Source organism: Chionomys nivalis, chromosome 15 (assembly GCF_950005125.1).
Source record: "Chionomys nivalis chromosome 15, mChiNiv1.1, whole genome shotgun sequence".
Lineage (NCBI taxonomy): Eukaryota > Metazoa > Chordata > Mammalia > Rodentia > Cricetidae > Chionomys > Chionomys nivalis.
The window spans coordinates 28071538-28088676 of record NC_080100.1 but is presented as its reverse complement, the minus strand read 5'-3'; the positions used below and the strand labels follow the sequence as shown (position 1 = coordinate 28088676).

The 17139-nt window shown below is 46.4% G+C and overlaps 1 protein-coding gene across 2 annotated transcripts in view; it reads right to left on the bottom strand.

Moving 5' to 3' along the window:
• Positions 1-17139, bottom strand: part of Nim1k (NIM1 serine/threonine protein kinase) — a 49816-nt gene that overhangs the window by 1985 nt on the left and 30692 nt on the right. Inside the window, exons 1-3 of one of the 2 annotated variants that reach the window (XM_057789823.1) lie at positions 16444-16544; positions 13993-14878; positions 604-872 (exon numbers count right to left, since the gene is read on the bottom strand). In XM_057789823.1, coding sequence (XP_057645806.1) covers positions 604-872; positions 13993-14284 — 561 coding nt within the window. In that variant the 5' untranslated portion in view covers positions 14285-14878; positions 16444-16544. Of the gene's footprint in view, positions 1-603; positions 873-13992; positions 14879-16443; positions 16545-17139 lie in introns of those variants that run through there. The other variant, XM_057789822.1, reaches the window with a different exon arrangement.

The window sequence follows — 17139 nt, the reverse complement described above, 5'->3', positions numbered from 1 at the left end:
GAGCGTCAATATGCAGAGCAAAGACTCAGTGAGCACTAAGTGGGGGCGGGGGGGGTGGGGAGAAGAGTGAGATGGTGGTCACTGAAGATGGGAAAGTCTGGTGTTAGTTGACCTGAGACTGAAGTGAATTTCAGGAAGGGAGAGGGGAACTGGGCTGGTTGGGAAGTATGGCCAGGACTGAAATGTGAGCTCTGAGATGACGTATACAGGCATCCAGTACAGGAAAGGAGGGCCAAGCAAAGATGACAAGCTAAATGGATGGGCAGTAAATGAAGGACGCTCATCTGGCTTCTCCGATAGGCTCCTGCCAACTTCAGAAGGAGCCACAAACCTGCTGGGTACCAAGATCCTGGATGTTGCTTCGGAGGCAAGAACCCTGGTCCCAGCTAAAGTTCTGACTTATAGAAGGGTCAGCTGTCCGCTACTGCAGAGCAGACCTTCTCTGTGGTGTCTATGTGATAACAAATCAAAGCCCCACATCTCCCCGGCAGGCGGAGTGGAAGCCCCGTGGCAGGCGGAGTGGGGGCCCCGGGCAGGCAGAGTGGGGGCCCCTGGCAGACAGAGTGGAAGCCCCTGGCAGGCAGCGTGGGGGCCCCTGCTTACCATGTGCTTCACAGCTGACACGATCTGGGAGAAGATGAGCTTGCTTTCTGGTTCAGAAAGCTTCCCCTCGGTGCTAATTTTCCCAAAGAGCTCCCCGCCTCCTGCATACTCCATCACCAGGTGGAGCTTGGACAGGGTTTCCACGACTTCATAAAGGCGGATGATATTGGGATGGTGTAGCTTTTCCATGCTGGAAATCTCTCTGGAGAGCAGCCTTTGGGTTTTCTGATCTAACTTGGTCTTGTCCAGAATCTTAATGGCCACTTTTTCTGGAAAGAAAGAAAAAAAGAGCTAAAGGGTATTTTGTTGTTGTTGTTGTTTTATTTATTTATTTATTATGTATACAATATTCTGTGTGTGTGTGTATGCCTGCAGGCCAGAAGAGGGCATCAGATCTCATTACAGATGGCTGTGAACCATCATGTGGTTGCTGGGAATTGAACTCAGGACCTTTGGAAGAACAGGTAGTGCTCTTAACCTCTGAGCCATCTCTCCAGCCCCTGTTGTTTTGTTTTTTAACAAGGAAATTGGTATTTAAAGCTGGAAGGGCTCTGGGCAGTCTTTTTATTCTATCAGGCTCAGAAGTTCGGTGGTTCCCAAATCAATGGAAATGAAAAAAAAAAACCTCAAGTCTAGTATCAATATCTACACATAGGTTTGGGTGCCAGCACCTATCTTGCAAACGACTTCTCACTTGTCATCCTCACCTGGTTTTCCAAGTAAAGTTAAAAGTCCTTGACTTAGCCCAGAGAGCACTTTGTGATCAGAACGGGCTTCTGTCTTCAGTGTCAGCCTGTGGCTTCCCCTCCAATTTCCTCCTCTGGTCTGTTCTTGAAACAGCAAACATTCACGCAAGGGGACCACTTCTTTACCCAGATCTCTCTATCACTCTGCTCCTGTCCTTGCCTCAGGTCATCCCTGGTGACCCTGCAAAGCTAGCCTTACAATTAACCTATCCCCACAAGTCTCCCATGGCACCTGTGTAAGGTGACTGTGACACCCAGGATCTGGGTGTTTAGAATACCCGTGTTCTGCAGTCTCTGCTCCCCAGCCTATAAACGCCATCTTCCCTATTATCCTCCATCTCCCTGTAAGGATTATGTTTTATTTTACTATGTCTGTACCTGACATGCAAAGTCACACAGACATATGTATGACATGTATGTATATAGACATACATATGACATGCAGACATACTCTGTCTATGCTGTGTTGGTGAGGGTATGAAGGCATTGGCCCATCCCTGTGCAGCTGGAGGGAGGACTTTGTGGTGCAATAGTTCTGGATAGTGTTTTAGTTTAGTATAATGTGTTGAAATCCTGAGGATGATTACATCCTTTAATCCAGCCATTCACTTTTAGCAATGAATCTTAAAGAAATAACCTGATGTATGTACAAGGGTACCTGGGTTACAGTGAATAGCAAGTAGCCAGCGAGAGGTGATTAAAGTGTAGTTCATCTTTGTTTATAACAACATGCCCCAGAGTGATGTCAATCTGTACTTACTGATGTGAAAAGACATTAAATATGTAAGAGACATAAGAAAACCACAAATATTCACTCATAGATAAAAAATATGGTGAGACATCTTATTAAAATGTTTAGATACTTTTGGGGGCAGGGTTTCGAGACAGGGTCTCTCTATGTAACAGCTCTGGCTGTGTTGGAACTTGCTTCATAGACCAGGCTGGCCTTGAACTCACAGAAATCCTCCTGCCTCTGCCTTCTGAGTGCTGGGATTAAACACATGCACCACCACCACCCCTGACTACTTTTTCTTTAATGAAAGGGTCTTGTGTAGCCCAATATGGCCTTGAATTCACTATATAATTAAAGATAACCTTAAATTTCTTACCTCTTAACTCTATCAAGTGCTAAGATTACAGTTGTGTGCTACTAACGCCTACTTTTTTGTAGGGCTAGGGACTAAAGCGGGGTAGGGGGCTTTGTGTACGCCATGTGAGCTCTTTGCCAGCTGAACTACACCCCAACTCTAGAAGGCTTATCTAAAGGATCACAGATAGTTCTTCTATAAATTCCTTGTGTTGATTACTAATACTTGTAATTTTTTTACAATAAATATAGAGCACATGACGAAAATGGTTACCATTAGAAATCAATGAATCTTGAGTTCATAACACAGCTTCATTCTGTTGTTCAAATTTGGCGAGACTATCCAGAAAGCAGTTAGCAGACAAGCAAGAAGGGACGGCGGCAGACTGGCTGTTTGACCTACTTGCAACACACCTGCTTCGAAGAACTTTGGTACAGTGTTATTGACATGAAAATAGACGCTGCCTGCTCAAAGCAGGAGTCTTACTAGCATGTTAAAGGTCAGTTCAGCTTTCTGAAATAGAATGAGGCAGTGATGGTGTCTAATGTGGGGAGCTGCTTCTGTTGGAAGCAATATTGAGCAGCAAGGAAGCAAGCCATGAGTAATTAAGTCACAGTTTGGCTACTGAGAAAGCAAATGGGCTTCCTCACCTCTGGGCATTCTTCTTCCTTGGTCACTACCTTTCAGTGGTTATCACTGATTGCCTCTCGCTGTTTCCCTGAACCAACAATCCATACAGTCTGTACATCCCATCCAGAAGAGTTGCTATTGCGGAGCTAAAATTCTACCTTCTGGACCTGCAGTCCCCGCAGAAGGGGTTTCTCCTGCTATCTCCCTTCTCCTTGTCACAGGCTCCTGTAACCTCAGCTCTGTGACCCATTAGCTCCATGCACTGTGAATGTTCGACAATAGGTGGTAGTGAGGATCTTAATCTCCCTTTCCTAGAACCCTCCCTTTACTAGAACCACTTTAGCAAAGGTCCCCCTCCCCCAGCCAGGATTAGAGTAGGGTGGGACAAGTGCTGTTGGAGTGAGTGCCTCTGGAGATTCTGCTCATCTCCTGTTAAATCACGTGACAGCTGTGCTTTGCATTAGAACGCAAATGTAGAACCACATAAAACGTTATTAAAGCTGGGCATAGTTTTGCACACCTTTAATCTCAGCATTTGGGAGGCAGAGTCAGGCAGATATCTGTGATTTCAGGACTAAACTGATCTACATAGTGAGTTCCAGGATGTCCAGGACTATTCAGGGAGACCCTGTCTCAAAAAAAAAAAAAAAAAAAGAAAAAGAAAAGAAAAAGAATTAAAGCCCCTGTTTAAATGTCAGTTCCCTTAAAAACTCAGTCTTTGTAGCTACTTGCGTGTGCACGGATGTGCAGGTGCATGTACACAGGACAACCTTGGGTGTCATTTCTTCTTAAGCACCTTTCACCTTTTATTTAAGATTAGGCCTCTCCTTGTCCTGTACCTTTGCCAGTAGGCTAAGCTAGCTGTTCAGTACATTCCAGGGTCTTCCTTCTGAGTCTCTCCCTTTTTCTGCCTTCTACCAGTGTGTTCCAGGGTCTTCCTTCTGAGTCTCTCCCTATTTCTGCCTTCTATCAGTGTGTTCCAGGGTCTTCCTTCTGAGTCTCTCCCTATTTCTGCCTAAACTAGCTGGCCAGTGTGTTCCAGGGGTCTTCCTCCTGAGTGTCTTCCCTATCTCTGCCTTCTACCCCCACCCCTGGTATTTACAAACATGTGATGACAGCCAGTGTTCCTTGTGGCTTCTGGGAATCCAAAAACGCAGGTGCTCGCACTGGTGACGCAAGCACTTTACCAACTGAGCCAGTTCCACAGCCCCTATCTACTCTCTAAACACGTGTTCAGGTAGTATACAGTGTGCACTAGGCAGTGAGAAGACAAACACTGTTCTTACAATCCAGCGAAAGAGAAGGGCTTTGAAAATAGCCCTTATGGGGGCTGGAGAGATGGCTCAGTGGTTAAGAGCATTCCCTGCTCTTCCAAAGGTCCTGAGTTCAATTCCCAGCAACCACATGATGGTTCACAACCATCTGTAATGAGGTCTGGTGCCCTCTTCTGGCCTGCAGGCATACACACAAACAGAACATTGTATACATAATAAATAAATAAATAAATATTTTTTTAAAAAAGAAAATAGCCCTTATGATACATGTGGTTAATATTAGGAAGGAATCCTTTTTTTAAAAAAAAAATATGGTGCGGCCCCTCTGAGTAAGAACACTGGGTAAGAACACTGGGGACGAGGGAGAAGCCCAGGGATGATGCATATGTTGGCCTACATGAGATGTAACATTTGTGCTAGAGAGGCTGAGGGACAGAGATGTGAACAGATGGATAGTGATCCCCAAATTAGCCAGGAGTGCTAGCAGGGGGAGGTAACCCACAGGCTCAGAGAAACCTGCTTTAGGGAAGGCAGCCTTGGGAAATCCAGGGATTTATGGAGAGTGTCATCATCTTGACTCCGCTCTTGGGAACAGTGGTCCAACTGCAGGGTGGGAAGTGCAGGGGAGTAGCTGAAGTGTGGGAAGGGCAGGGGGTAGCTGAAGTGTGGGGAGGGCAGGGGGTAGCTGAAGTGTGGGGAGGGCAGGGGGTAGCTGAAGTGTGGGAAGGGCAGGGGGTAGCTGAAGTGTGGGGAGGGCAGGGGGGTAGCTGAAGTGTGGGGAGGGCAGGGGGGTAGCTGAAGTGTGGGGAGGGCAGGGGGGTAGCTGAAGTGTGGGGAGGGCAGGGGGGTAGCTGAAGTGTGGGGAGGGCAGGGGGGTAGCTGAAGTGTGGGGAGGGCAGACTGGGTAACAAGGGAGGTCAGTGGGGCTGCAGGGGCCGCAGTGTGCCTGAGACCGAAGGGCAGCTGCTGCTCAGTTCAAATGGTCATTGCTAGTTTGACCACAGATCCGAAGTTGTTGGGTTTTCTGCCTTTCAGTTTACAAGAGAATCCAGATATCTGCAAACTTGTGTGAAGGCTTCAAATTATTAAGGATCCATAATGAATACCTCCAAATTTTCTTCCTTCTGCATCTTCTCTTCCCCTTTAAGAGGGGAAGATTACTTTCTTAAAACCAATGGACTTTCTTTAACAGGTTTACCTTGAGTAAGCCTCTAGCCCACCCTCCTTTTGTCTGCTAGCTCTTCTTACCATTGTGATGCTTCCATGAGAAGCTAGTGTCCTGACTCAATTCACCAAACAGTTGTCAAATGTTGAGTATTTATAATAAACATGAGGGGACTCAAGTTATAATGTGATACAGCATCCGATGCCAAGTGTCTTCCTCAATCTCTCTCTACTTTGTTTGAGGCAGGGTCTCTTGCTGACCCCAGAACCCCAGAACTCACAAACTCAGCTAATGTAACTAACCACCTTGCTCTGCAGAGCGCTGTCTTGGCCTCTTGGGCACTGGGATTGCAGATGGCCTGCCTGGTTTGCATGTGAGTCCTGAGTATCTGAACTCTGATCCTCACACTTGCAATGCAAGCACTGAGCCATCACACAGCCCAGTTTTCAGGATTCTAAATCTTTCTCAACAGCACCGCTTCTCTCCACCTCTTTGTCACTCCCTTAGTTACAGTGGGCATCGTTACTCATTCATCCGGATCTTTAGACTGCCTTCATTTACTCTCATGACTCCCCGCCTTCAGTTCATCTTGCTCAAATCTTACTGAAACCAAATCACATCAATTGCTTGTTTACAGTCTTCAGTGGCTTTCTGATAGCTAAATGACAAAATTCAACCAAGTAAGAAGAGCGTTTGCGGGCAAGCCGATGATTGCATCAACATCGCCCGTGTTTGCTCCTGCCTCTCTGAAGATTCGTCTGCCCCAGCTCTTCTAAATTCCTAAGTGCCCCCTCACTGGTTCTCACCTGTGGGTACTTTACATACTATCTCCGCCGCCCCCCCCCCCCGGGAAGCTTTTTCTACTGTGCCCTGTGAAGTAAATCTCAGGACCCACTGTAAACCTTTCCAGTTAACAGGCCGTTTCTGGATTCTGCTGGTGTCCGTTGAGCACAAACTCATAGCCTTACACTGTGGCAACATGTAGTAACTGTTTTTAGTCTCCTCTAAGCAGCTATTAGTACCTACGAGACAAGAGGCCACACCTTACACACCTTACTCATCTCTGTAAAGTCCAGAACAAGGCATGCACTCAGGAGGCATTTGTTATCTATATCTATATATCTATACCTATATATGCCTGTTTTTTAATGGTAATTGAGGAGATGAGTCAGTGGATAAAGCCCTGTCTATGCAAGCATGAGGATCTGACTTTGTATCCTCAGCACAAACTGTAAAATCTAGAACTGTAGTGCTATGAGGAGCAGAGAGAGAGGGGTCCCCCTGGGACCTCTGGTTAGCCAATCTAGCCAAAACAGGGCAAAGAAGTCTATTGGCAAAATGAATAATGTTTAAAAAAAATGATGGACACATATGATCAGCAATAATTGGGCTCGTTGACTTATAAAAGAAACAGAAGGAGATGAAGCTAGAAAAGGGCTGGAGGTGTCAGATCTGGGAAAAACTGGAGGAAGAATCACTGTGGGGGAATATTATCTAAATATGTTGTATTCATGTGTGAAATTACCAAAGAATGAATTTTTAATTTTTTTTAAAGGTGAGATAGAGATAGAGGAGATTCCAATGTCAGCCGCTAGCCACCACACGTGAAAGAGTGGGTGAGTCTCCCCACCCACACACATGTACATACACCCACATACATGACACACACAAATAAATAGTCAAAGGAAGCAAAAATAAGTGAGTAGACCAATGAATGAGCAAACTGAAAGAGAAGAAGCAAGGATTCTTGAAACTTAAGCTGAGGGAAAGAGCACGGCAGCGGTCACCAGGGGCAGCTCTGGTACCTGTGTCTTCTTTGCTATTTGCTGGTGACAGCAGACGGGATATAAAACATTCAGAAGCCCGGTGCATCATCGCTTTCGAGAAACGTCTAATTAGCCTAAAAAGGGATTCACGTTGGCTGTTAGCCTGCCCTATGTCCCTGCAGATCCCAAGAGAATCTACGCTGTCAGCTATGAAAATAAACTCCTGCCCTAGGAGAGGCCATATTGTTATCTTGTTCCTGGAGACCCAGAGCAGCCGGTGTCTTTATTTTTATTGTCTTTTTTTTTTTTCTTCTTAAATCCTTAGCTACTGTCCTGGGAACTCCCTAGGCATTGAAATGATGTTTTCTGATAACTAGAACATTCGTGTTTCCTAGAAAACCTCGTGACAATTCTGGCCAAGATGGCTTTGTATGGGGGCCACATTTGTGCAAACCACTATCCACTTCCCTGCCCTCTTCCGCATCTACCACCCCATACCCAGGGGGACACTGGGCTTTTGCTAACAGGGTTAGGCTCTGGTGGTTAGGCCTAGGAAGAGCATTCAAGCTTTATGAAGCACCATCCACGCGGTAGGGAATTGTTCTCTGAAACTCGGGCAGGTGGGTACGACGTTAACTTTAATATATCAGGCAGGAAGTCATGCAGTTCAGATAAACGCTGGTCCTCATCTTTCTTCTCACCTAACAGCCTGTCTACGAAATGAGCATTGCCTTGCTCTGGCCTCGTGGTGTTCTCTCAGCTTAGCTGGTTATTCTGCCCATCGTGGATACACTTAGACTTACCAGCATGCTGTTTTCTTTATTCACCTTAGACCTCGAGCTCCGCTAAAAGAGTAGTGGGTATGTGGCCCTGCAGACTGCAGTGGCCTTCACTCTAAAGCAGCCATCACAGCTGTCCAGTGAATATATATATATACAGATATAATATATATATAACATTATAATATATTCTAATATATATTAGAATTTGAACCGAAATAGAAAAAACTAGTAGAATGGAGATGGGCAATAAAGGTGATCTCATAGAGAGCTTGAGCTAGCAACCACAATTCCTGGCCGAGATGCATTTGGATAATAAACATGGAATGTCATTCTGTATACAGAAGCAGAGAGATATTTATTATGATGATAAATACCATGACAATAAAGATAAAATATTATCACGGGAAGCCATGAAATCCTATGAAGAGTGAAAGATGGAATGAGTGACATGATTGCGACCCTGCTGTGGGTCCTCAGACTTCCCTACTATATCTCTCTCCACGTGAGCTAATTTGAGCACACCTATGCTCCTGGAACTGAATGATAAATGGCTCAGGCCTGAAAAATCTAGACTGCTTTGAGAGAAGACCAATGTCATTCTTTAATGAGTATTTCCCATGTGTTCTGTTTAGCTTGTGCTATGTAGCATCTTTGCTCTGATCAATGTCTTGTTAACTCTACACAGGCTTGGTGTGGGAGGTGATGTATGATGGGAACATGTTTTATTGACATTGGTTAATAAAGAAGCTGCTTAGGGTCATTGCTTAACAAAGTAAAGTCAGGCTGAAAGATGAGAGAGTAGGCGGAGTCAGGAGAAGCCATGTAGCCACATCAGGACACAGAGGCCTCCGCCGGAGCCTGCCGAAACTTTACCAATAGGCCATGACCTTTGTAGTCATGCATAGATTAATGGAGATGGTTAGCTTAGGATATAAGAGTTAGCTAGAAAATATGCTTAAGCTATGGGCCAAACAGCATTGCAAATAATATAGTTTCTGTGTGATTATTTCAGGTCTAAGGGGCTGGGAATAAATGAGCAGCCTCCAACAACACAGGCTAGGGTCATGTGGAAAGACAGAACTTCAACTGAGCTCAATTGAGAAAATGCACTCTCAAACTGACCTATGGGCAAGCATTTTCTTAACTAATGATTGATGTACAAGAGCCCAGCCCACTGTGGTCATACTGTGAGTGGTGCTACCCCTGGGCAGGTGGTGCTGGGATCTATAAGAAAGCAGACTGAGCAAGCCGTGGAGAGCAAGCCAGTAAGCAGCACCCCTCCATGGCCTCTGCTTCAGTTCCCGCCTTCAGAGTTCTGCCTTGGCTTCGCTGAATGAGGGGCTGTGATAGGAATGAGTAAGCAAACAAATCCTTCTTCCCCACGTTGCTTTTGGTCAGCATATTTTTATCAGAACAACAGAAAGCAAGCTAAAATGTCGTCGTGCCGTTTTAAATCTGCTCCATCCAATGATCTGCTGCTAATGCAAGCTAACCCTTGCCTTACTTTATCATGGGAAAACTCACAGAAAGGAGACAAGGCTTTTTTATAGTCACACAGATAGAAAAGCAAATTCCACGCAAATCTCACAAACTCCCAAGCCCCTGTATTCCCTCGGGATTGCCCTGCCCTTTCCCACATAAGTCATGGCGGCATTTTTCTCCTGGACCTTGTCTGAATGGGGAGACGGTCAGGCAGGAAGTCAGCTGGAAGAAGGCACCATGCTTCTTTTGTAAGATCTGGGGGTCACTGCTATCATTTGGCTATGAAGTACCCCATCCCAAGGTCCCTGTGTTAGAGACTTGGTCCTTGGTCCAGGATGCTACTGGGAGGTGGCAGAAGCTTCAGAGGCGGGGCCTGCTGGAACGATGTTAGACGTTGAGGGTGTCCCCTTGAAGGGGATATTGGGACCCCAGTGCCTTCTCACATCTCCCTTTTTACTTCCAAGGTGCTATGTCTCCCACGGTACTGCCTCACCACAGGGCCAAAGGCAATGGGGTCAAACTCCTTAACGAGTGAATGAAAAAAACCTTCCGCCCTTCAAAGGCTGTTATCTCAAGTATTTTGTCTTAGTGCTGCAACGCCGACTCCTAGTGTGTTTCCTATTCCTGTGACAAAATCCACTGCTCCAGAATGGTGTCAAAATGGGGAGAGTGCCCGGCGGTGGTGGCGCATGCCTTTAATCCCACCCAGCACTTGGGAGGCGGAGGCAGGCGGAACTCTGTGAGTTCTACAAGAGCTAGTTCCGGGACAGGCTCCAAAGCTACAGAGAAACCCTATCTCAAAAAACTAAAAAAAAAAAAAAAAAAAAAAAAAAAAAATGGGCAGAGTGTCCACAGGTGTGAAGAAGTCCTCGGCAGCAGCTAACCTGGCTAGCTTGCCAAGGGCAGGGGAGGAGACAGGCCTCTTCAAGATTAGCCCACAATTCCCACAATTGCGGAGAAGCTTTATGAAGGAAGAAGGAAGCCAAGTTCTATACCCGGCTTTGCTGTAACATGGGAGCCACGTGCAGGCCTCTGCCTCCTCATCTGTAAGACAGAAGAGACTGGATGATGTCATAGGGGAGCCTTTAAGATTCACAGAGCACAAAGCAGTTATAGTAGTAGCCCTTGGCCACGTAAAATGTTATTCCAGAATAATAGTGTTAGCCCAGTCCAATTCTCACTGAATTCTCACTGATACACATAAATAATATAATAATTATTATATTATTGAGTATTATTAAGAATAATTAATAATTATTATTATTAGTTTTGAGACAGGTTTCTCTGTGTATCTCTGCTATCCTGGAACGCACTCTGTAAACCAGGCTCTTCAGACTTAAAGATCTGCCTGCCTCTGCCTCTCAAGTGCTGGGACTAAAGGCATGTGCCACCATGCCTGCCTAAAACTAAATATTTTTAAAAGTTAAAATAAGGAAAGTCATGGAGCTCACAGAGAAAGAGTGGATATGTATTTAAAACCACTCCAGGGGCTGAGGTATAGCTCAGAGTGTTCGATTACAATGTGCTAGACCGTGGGTTTGATTCTCAGAACCCCATAACACATGCATACAAACACCCTGTCTATATGGGCTTATGTCTACATGAAATGTTAACCAGGTTGGATCTGCTGGCACCGACCTGTAATCCCATCTACCCAAGAGGCTAGGGCCAGAGAATAATGAGTTCTTGGCATGTCTGGGTTCCAGAATGAGTTCAGTGCTAGCCTTGGCAACTTAAGGAGACTGTGGCTCAAAATAAAAGTAAGGAGAGGATTGAGTGTGGTTCAGCGCAGAGCGTTAGTTAGCATATGTGAGGACCCAGGCTCAATCTCCACCAAAGAAGCAGGTGTAACCCAGCCATCACTTGGGGTGTAAAATGTTATTACTGCTCCTCCTTGCTGTCCTCTCAGTGACTGCCACTGCCTTCCATAACCACCGCAATCATCTGCCTTCTATAACCACGGCTCTGATCTCACGCCATGTCCCCACCCAGGGGAAGGTTTCTTCTGGACATCCGCAGTTTTCTTGTTTTCCGTCTCACACACACTCCTTTTTTACTATTGCGCTCTGCATACTAAAAGCACCATTCTTTGTTTGGTTCACACAGCCAAGGAGGCCAAGTCCACCTCCCTCTGCCGTCTTCCGTCCACAACTCCACATCCACACAGCTGCCAACTGTGAACGCTAATTCTGTCAACTTCACTGGCCCTGGGGTGCCCAGGCGTTTGGTCAAACGTTTATTCTGCGCATGAAGGAGTGGAAAATATACGTTTTCACATTAGTAGAATAAAGCAAGAAATACACCAAAAGGTGGGTGGGCTTTGCCCAGTCCGGATTTCAAAATGCCCTCTTTTCAATTGTCTTACCCTGGGACACTGAGTTTTATTTTTCTAGTTTCCAGATTCAACCATTCAACCAGTAAAACGTTGGCTCTTGGCCCCTGGGCCTGCTGGCTTGCAAACAGCTCCCTGCTGTCTCTGCTGGGGTTGCAGCTCACCTGCTGCAAATCACGGAACTTCTCAGTCTTCACAACCACGGGATCTCAACTTTATAATAAATCCCACCCCCACGCCCTTAGTACAATCTGTTCTGGAGCTCCCTGGCCAGCATCAGTCCCACAGATGCCTTTCTTCATCAAGAGGAGAGCTGACCCCATCCGGCCGTCCTCTGGTCCCTTGTGCAACCTTCCTGAGCTGGAAGACTTAAACCCACAAGTTTGCTCATGTATCTCTCAAATCCTGGCTTGCACCGCCCTTGTCCGAATGTCCTCTTTCTCCGTCTGCTTGAGGGTGGCGACTAGTACCTCTCTTTCTATCCCCAGAGCCCTCTGTCGTTGAGGAGGTGAATATAACCTCAAGCGAAACAAGGTTTAACATTTGAAGACGGTGAAAGCTTGTCACGATGCTACATAATTGAATTTGAAGACAAATAATACCTATTTCAAAAGTTACTCCTTTAGAGGCCGTCGACAGCACATGCAAGATGCTTAGGCAGTGTTTCCATTACCTGCAGAGTTTTAAAAGAATTCTCGTGGCAAATCTCACCCTGGAACAACTACCTAAAAAGCTCTGGGGTGCTTTGTAGGCAGTATTGTTTTTAACCTTCCCAAATAACTCTTACAAGTAATTGGAGTTGGAAGTCACAGCCCGGAGGGAATGCAGGTGAGCTGATTTTGGTTTATATGAGGGATTGACTTCTGCTGAATAAGGGACTCCAGTGCTGGAGAGATGGCTCAGGTGTTAAGAGAACTGGCTACTCTTGCCAGAGGACCCAGGCTGAGTTCCCAGCACCACAACTATCTATAGCTCCAGGTCCAGGGCACATACGTATGTTCACGAAACACACATACACAGAAAATATAAATAAATAAATAAATAAATAAATAAATAAATAAATAAATAAAGTCTTCAATGTATCTTTGGTTGCACAAAGGGAGGTCAGATGTAACTGAAAAATTACACGAGTAACTAGTATTTATTGATCACTACTCATTCCCTCTGATACCCAGAGAAATAAGCGCTGTTACTGGGTATCATTGCACGTTTTGCAAATGGAGACTAAGAAATGGGAAGAAACACTTGAATTTACAGAGATCACCAAGGAAGAGAGCTGAGATGAGGCGATGTGAACCCAGATACCCAGGAGGCTTCAGAGCGCCAGGAAGATTTGGCGCGCCAGTGACTCTGAGTGTATGTGCCAATGTGCATGTGTGTTGTGGTGTGCGCACAGGCAGGCGCGTGTATGAGGCTCTCTTCTCGGCTGTGCTGGTGATTGAACTCAGGGCCCTTGCATGTGTCTTAGGCCAGTTCCATACCACTGTGCTGTGTCCCTGGCCCTGGAGCTTGGGGTTGGGGCTGAGCTAAACAGAGAGCAGAAGACCTCTGATAGAAAAAGTAGGACCTTGGGGCATGGTGACTTGGTAGGCCGAGGCGACAACACCAGGAGGTGTCTTAGGAGAGGGTAGAACCCATGGGCTTCAGATGGTGGTTTCAGCATGCTGACTTGCCAAGGTTCTCCCTTACGCCAGTTGCCAGCTTTAGCTAACTAAGTTGGGGTAACTCTGGAAAAGGGTGGGATAGCAAAGGGGTGCTCTCCACATGGTCCTCCCTGAGGCCAAAGTGGTGAGCACTGTACATCCAGAATCCCAGAGTGGCCAGTAGCTGGAAAGTATAAAGCGAAGAGCCAAGTATCACTGGGAAGGCACAGGAAGCAGGCTAAGGCAGAAAAGGCCCCGAGACCACAAGAACAGGAGTAGTTCGCCTGGTTAGGGGGAACATTGGTACCTACTATCCAGAGACCCTAGTGGTCTGGGAGGTCTTCCACAATGTTCCAGGCCATTGTTAGTGACCCATCAATACAAACAGAAGCTATAAACATGAACTTAAGTAACCTTCTAGCCCCCACCCTCAATTAGGGCCCAATAGCTCACAGGTGATCTTTGGGAAGTCCGACCCTACCTTTGGTTAGAGAGTGAATCCCCAGCTTGACCTGGGAAAAGTTTCCGCTCCCGATCTCCCCTCGAATTCGATAGAAGCCTATGCGTTTCCCCAACGTGATCTCTCTCACCACCTTCTCATCTTGGCACATGTCCTGAGTTAGTTTCTCGAAGGGTGTCAGATGGTGGGGCTGGTCCTCCTCGCCCTCCTGGCCACACTCGGTCTGACAGCTGCTCTCGGCGCTGTCCCGCCGGTCCCACCGGTCACAGTGTGTGTTCACCAGGCCACCTCCATTCACAAACACCGCAGTCATCGTCCACGCAGGCTCATGTCTCCATCTCAGCCCAGAGCCACTGTCAGGGCAACTTGTAAGGGAGGCAGATGTGAGCTGAGGTCTCCCGGAGCAGCGTCCATGAGAGCTCTGAGAGTGAGCAAAATTCCAGGGGGACCTCACTCCAGGCGCTTCCGGTCTTCCCTCACCTCGGCTTTCCAAGCACTCGCTGTACAGCCAGACGCACACCCAGTTACCGCGACTCCTCCAGAGGTGGAATCTGATGCTCTGTCGTGTAAGTGACTGCGATGAGGGACAAAGGCTCCGCTTTATTTCCCTGTGCGACCAGGCAGTCTCGCACTCCAGAGTGCAAAAGCCCTTTGGAGGCCCCCGAGTCCCTGCAGCGGGTGCTCATCGCTGACCTTCATTTTGTGTTTCTCTTGCCGTCAAGTCGCAGGGCCCCGGGGACTTAATAATCTGAACTCCAAGAAAGGAAGAGTCTTGTAAATCAGCCTTTGGTCACACGGGCAGCCAGAGGATTAAATCCGCACAATGTCACTTTAGCTGGCCTTTATTTAGATGAGCCCTCTTCTAAGCCCTGAGCTGTCCTGAAAATTTGGCAGATGACGGCTCACCCTGAGGACAGAGAGTAAAATAATTAGCGCATTCGAACGTGCTGCACAGGAGAATGCGAGACCACCTCGTGGACGTTTTTTCTAAAGGTACTCTACGAGTTTGTGAGTCTTATTAACAGTAGATGCTAAATCACATACGGTTTAACAAAAAGAGAAGTCAACATGCACACATGCCCTCCGTGCCAGCTTAGGAAACCTAGATTGTCCATGCGTCTCAAGCAAGGCAACTCTATTTCTTGAGGTTTAGGAAAATGCATATGTTGTATTAGTTCAGTTAAAAAACTGATTTTTAAAAAAATTTGAGATAGCAATAATGACACAGTTTATCGATTCTCAAACTGCCTTACATTTTTGCGAATCTTTCTTATCTCCTTTAATGCTGTCATATTCCAGTACGGCTTCTCCTTCTCTAGTTGCTTTCGTTCTCTCTGTTTTGGCATTGACAAAGACAACTTTTCTCCTCTGCTCATTTTTTTCCTTATATTTCTGATGGGCTGTTCGTCTCATGGGCCCAGCCCTCCATGTGAGAGACAGAAACCCAGGGCAGCACGGCCAGTGGTGCCAACGCTGCCCTGTGAACCGCATTCCAGACTTAGCCTGCACCTCATCTTCCGTTCATCGTCTGAGGCTCACAGAGCCCTTTGAGATGTTCACAGAATAGCATTGAGCATCTTCTCCCTGAATACCCTTGGTGTTTTGATTATTTTCCGTAATGTCACTTCTCCATGAAGGTGGTAAGCACAGCCTGTCCCCACGTCCCCTCCCACAGCACGGAATGCTGGGCTCTCTGCGTTGAGAGCATTCACTAAATGTGTCATTTTGGAACTTGAGAGTTTTTTTTAACTAAAAATTTGGAAAAAAGGAAAAACACAACAACAAACAAACAAAAAGACCCAACCTAAGAGATTGCCTTGGAAATGCAATTTCTAGTCTGCTTGAAGAAATTGTGTTGTTATTATTATGGATAGGGCTGCCTTATTGTTGTTACGGGCTAAGTATGCGGCTGCTATAAGAAAGAGAACTTTGTGCCCAATACTCCTCCTATTTCTGGATATGGGGACATGAAGATAGATGAAGGTTACAGGGTTATAAGGGGCCACTTAGCAATAACTAACACAGCTCTAAAGTAGAATGATTCGGATGCTAAAAACACTAAGGCAAAAGTCCCTTTCCTGGATTAAGGGGATTTCAGGCACTAATTAGTAATTGTCCTAGGTTCACAGACTCCTTTGAGACACTAACAAAATCTATGACTAGGAAAAAGCACACCCACACAATCTGCATCCAATGTTAGAGACTTCACAGGCATTCTGAAACCTGTCTCTGGATATCTGGCTAAGCCAAGGTCAAGTGACACTAGACACGGTCAGATTTGCAACACGGAGCTCACAAGAGACAGGGGTAGCAGCAACCATGATTCTGAAAGAAACTTTAGCTTAACCCATGCAGAAGAGAAAGGCTAGTCTGGGCAGAGTAAGTCACCTAACCCATGCAAAAGAGAAGTCTAGGCACAGTAAGTCACCTAACCCATGCAAAAGAGAAGTCTGGGCACAGTAAGTCACTTACAAGGCAGCAGGCGCTGTGAAGAACTCTGCATGCTCTTGGAGTGCCTCATCTCTGGGCTGTGGTTGCCAATGGCCTATTTTACCACAGATAAATAAATAAAGAAGGTGTGCTTTGTTCTTTCTGAATGAACCAGGGCTCTGCACAGTGCCTGGCGCTCATCTGATAAGTTTATTAAAGAAGAAATGAATTAAGTCACCCAATGTTAGCTTTTAGTCTGGTTCAGTAGAGGGAAATACCTTTTTATTTATAAGCTAATAACACTAGCCCAACATTTAATTATCTCAGAAAACTTACTTCAGCACATTCTTTCCAAAGCCTGGGCTACGCTGTACCAGCTGTTAGGATTCCTGACCCCACCTTCCTGTGTGATGAAAAGTTTAGCTGCAGTTCTACCATCTGACTGGTGTTGGACCCCTTGCTAATGCATCTCCTTGTCCTTGCTCCCTCCAAGAGGTCTACTCTTCCCAAGTCCTCAGGACTCCAGGCACCTACTCTCCTCGTCTCCCACACAATTGCTGACCCAGTACTCATCCTCTCCTCCCCTGGTTCCCCAACACTCTCATTGTGGGCTCCACTTGTGCCCTGTGATTGCAGTGTTTTAACCTCACTAACCTAATTGGCTCTGGATGCCTCCTAGGAACAATAAGTCCCCCTTCTCCTTGCTCCACATCGGGGAGAGATCAGATATGGCTGCTG